Genomic DNA, 4,379 nt, shown 5'->3' on the forward strand with positions numbered 1-4,379 from the left:
AACTTGGACAATAAAAATGAGGTCTTGTAGTATTAGATAAGTATCCTTCACGGTAGTGAAATGACTGAAATAAAAAATGGAATCCCAATATGTAACAGCTGTGAAGTTTTAGGAGAGTTAAGAATTGGGTAAGATGGAACACGCGCCTTATTTGGAGGAAATCATCCTAATAGAAAAACATGTAACATCGGATGTGCTAGGAAAATAATGTTAAATGAATTTTGTTGAACGTTTTTTATGGTGGTTTAGGGTGAGGCAAGATGCTTATTCTTTGTCCTCTGTCCTATTTGGCAATCACATTTACAGAAATAAATAAACGGCCCGCCGCGAATGCAGATGTTGTTAATTAAAAGGTGCGTTTATTAAAAACATTGTGTTTAATAAAATCCCATTTTACGCCACCAATGGGGACTAACTTCAATAGCACTAAGTTTCACAGACATGCAGTTTATTATAATGTATATTATAAACACACGACAGGTTACATAAGTGGTTACTGGGTTATTTACAAATGACGATGGATTAATTAGGATGGCAAGACGAATCTTACAGATCGGTGATGCAATGTGTAATTAATATAAACACTCCGCTAACAACACTGCACTATAAAGAACAGTTCAATAGGGGCCAGTAAAATGAATTAACAACACTGAGTGAAATTATACGATACATAGGTACTAATAATGGTTTGAAACATATTACAATTTCAGGCAATTACACTTGCGGCAAGAAAAAAAGGAACAGAAAGTGCAATATAGTCAGTTGCCAATTTATAATTAATGGAGGTTGTTATATTTACGAATGCCCGTATACGTCTAGTGAACGTACAACTGTTACAGCTGCTAAGCAACAAACAGGGACGGACGATTGAAGAGTGATGGTTGCCAACTAAACTAACTCGTATTTATTTGCGTTGATGCTTGATGCAAGACAGCAGGACAAAATTAGGCCGACCAGCTGTAAAAAAAGTGATTATAATTAGATTGTTTCTCACCTAAATAGTGGTTGTAAATTTAATGATAGAATTACATGCTTACGATCAAAGTACACCTAAAACACCAGTTCACTAAGAAACTGTTTTAAACCTTTAAACAATAAAAACAACTTTGGTTTAGAAGCACAGAGACTTTCCAGGCATTAAAAGTAATAAAACTACCGGCGTTTATCAGATTTACCTGAAAGAAAGCAACACCAAACATTGAGCCGATGACTATTCCAAGGTTTTTGTTCACAACTCCAAAGACTAACTGAGGACATCCCTACAATGATAACAGTAACAGGTTATAGTTAAAATGGTCTAAACGTAACACAAATGAAACGTTAACGCAATAAAGCTTATACCTAAAAGAAATTGTAATCAAAATATGGATTATCAATCGAAAAACGACTTCTCTAACTCTTGAGTTGCCCGCCCATGTAAAAATAACGAAGTAATCAATATCATTACAACAACAAAACTGGTATGTGGTATTATCTATATCAAAAACAGTGCTGGCCCATCATGCAATGTAAGCTTACCATACCCATAAAGTTAGAAAACACAGCGCAGATCACGTAAAACCAGTTGTTACCTGATTGTAGACATACTCTGAAGCATCTTGTGTTGGAAGTCCCACAATTTCAACCTTATTATCCACCAAATGCTCCTTACAGTAGGTTAGGTTGGAGCAACAACTCATTGGAACAGTATTTGGATTCCAACCCGGCAGGGTATAGTAGTCAGTATAGTTGTTTGAACCACAGCAGTGCAGCTGTAATTTGTGAGTTTAAAAATTAAACTTATTTTTATTTAACACTGTCAACAATATGATTGCTTAAGGTTTTCTAAATCCAAATAGATCTAGTTTTTTTAATGGTAGGAAATTCGCGTGTTTTGTTCCAAGGGAGCTTGCGCACAAAATAAGAGCCATAAATAATTCATAATTGAAGTTTAGTTGATTTTGATGGGACATGTAGTGTATAATAACAAAGCCAAGGATATTTAAAGTATAAGATACCATATGTATACCAATTGCAATTGATGGTACGTCACAATATTTTACTTACTGTTTTTTGAGCATTATCCACAGCAGTTTTATATGCCCCATCTGTCTTGTACTTCTTCATCGCATTTTGCATGCCTGCCTCAAAGCCGTTGTTGATCTTAAAATTGCCAAAATGAGTTTTTATTTTTGTAAAACATTTTTAAATGTATTTTTGCTACAAAACAGGTCAGTCATATAACTTCACACATATAGAGATGTTCAATTCTTTTACAGTAACATTTTATTATATCATTCCTACTAATGCCATATGGTGATTGATAAATGTATGAAATACCAAAGCTCAAAGCATAAATGTTTTTTAAGATGTAGTAACTGACTGCTGGCATAAACAATTTATTTCCAATTTCAGGTATTTAAAATTTTAATAGGCACTCAATTCAGGGTAATATAGAACAATCAATAAGTACAGACCAATGAGGCATCCAATTAAAACAACATCACATTTAAAAATATTTTGCAATCAATATTCCTACTGGCATAATGCATGACCTTATGCTTAATACCTTGTTTCGAGAAATTATTACAGCAAGGGCTCCAACAACCTCGGCCAGGAACACTACACCGAGGCATACAGCATACTGTAGAGGATAGAATAAATAATTCATTACAAACACACAAGACTTTATTATTTGATGCATGCATATTTTATGTTTATATTATAAAATAATCAATGGGCCTCCTGGCAATATTTCTGATCAATAAAGGTGTTTACAAATCAGAAATCTGCTTCAATATACATTTATTAAAGGGGCATACCTTACTAGCTGTCCAAGCAACATGCTATGGCTGAGACAACAATGTGAAATATACCGGTAGTAATAGAAATACTACAGCCAATACAAAAACATGACTCACTGTTCTCAGTAAACAAGTGTTTCCTTTCATAGTAGCACAGCATCCAGCCAACCCAACAACTACTATGAAAGCGCCAACACCTATCATAACATAGGGAACACTGGTAAAATCAGTTGTCGAGAGCAAGTTATAACTTGTGAGGCTGATCTTGCTGTATGTTCCAGCCACCAACAATGCTATACCAATAACCTAAAACAAAAATCCATTAAAAAAAATAAAGTTGAGAAGTTTATTTTCAAATATTGTAAAATAAATAACGACGCATCACCCAATGGACAACCCCACTAAGGGTCCAATTCACTAATTGTTTACCAAAATCTACAAGAGCTTAGAGTTTACTATGGCCTATATCGCAATATAACATGGGATCATCAGTAAGCCACTTTAATACAATGCATTCCACATTTTAATAAACAACATACAACAAAATTGAGCTTACCAGGAATATCAATGTAAAAATTGCAAGTAGCGTTTTCATGCAAGTAACTGCAGGAGTTGTTTTCATTGATCTGGACACCATTTTGACGAACTTTGTTCCTATAACAGTAACAGTAGCCAACAGCTGTACTTATTTTACCTACGTGCAATTTATTTCTGTAATAAAAAGACTATGGTAAAATATCAACCGGAGCCATTAGGCCTTATAACTACACATCCGCCTACAGCCCTACCAGTATTGTACTTTGGCCCTGTCAATACCTACGTAATACCATTATACAAAAATTAGGCGGATATCGGGTACAATGGCATCACCGCTTCGCTGCCTTTGGTCGATTTTTTACACCAACTTCCTTGCTGTTGACTCTATAGTTGTTCCTTACTTTGTTATATGGTTATCCGCGTTACAATTGACCTATAAACTACTTACTAACAGTAACAGACCAAACTCGATCGCGTAATTTTAGTCGAGGAGATCTCGTGACTTCGTTTACAAACTTACCTCTCTCTCTCTCATTGTTCGTTTACACACTCATTATGACGCAATATCGTAAGACAGAAACAGTCGGTCTCGCTTTTTTTACGTTCTTCGTATTTTTTTTGGTTAAACCAGAGATACAAAACGACACTTACGGCATCTCTGGTTGAATAATACTCTTACTAACCCAAAGTGACTAACTATGATTAGACACCCAGATGAACAATCTAAAACAACTGTAAACCTGGCCTTACGCTTTTTAGCAATGAACAATTTATGTGCATGCTAGTTTAACCCAGAGGTTCCTTCAATCTTCACTGTATAAACGCTATTTTCACGTAAATCTTGCATATTTTGACACCTAGTAAAATGTTGTCCCCGTTTTTTAAACGACGGCAACCAAGTTTGGATTTCTATACGATATGAAGTTCCACGCCGCTGTTATGGGGAAATAAATATGGAGTATGTGTGCCGTCTGCTGGTATAGGTTTACAGATTACAAGTTTGAAAATGTGATTAGGATTTACCTAACATCACGTTTTGGTATATTAAGCAATTACTCT

At 35.1% G+C, this 4,379-nt stretch overlaps 1 protein-coding gene across 1 annotated transcript; it reads right to left on the reverse strand.

Moving 5' to 3' along the window:
• Positions 1-431: 431 nt before the first annotated feature.
• LOC100175745 (tetraspanin-7) lies at positions 432-3,516 on the reverse strand. The gene is made up of 7 exons (XM_002120239.5): positions 3,340-3,516; positions 2,901-3,089; positions 2,549-2,623; positions 2,047-2,142; positions 1,572-1,751; positions 1,176-1,259; positions 432-957 (listed from the first exon to the last, which is right to left on the reverse strand). The coding sequence occupies exons 1-7, from the start codon at positions 3,418-3,420 to the stop codon at positions 889-891; spliced, it is 774 nt and encodes a 257-aa protein (XP_002120275.1). The 5' UTR covers positions 3,421-3,516; the 3' UTR covers positions 432-888.
• Between the last annotated feature and the right edge of the window lie 863 nt (positions 3,517-4,379).

The sequence above is a fragment of the Ciona intestinalis genome, chromosome 1 (genome assembly GCF_000224145.3).
Source record: "Ciona intestinalis chromosome 1, KH, whole genome shotgun sequence".
Classification (NCBI taxonomy): Eukaryota; Metazoa; Chordata; class Ascidiacea; order Phlebobranchia; family Cionidae; genus Ciona; species Ciona intestinalis.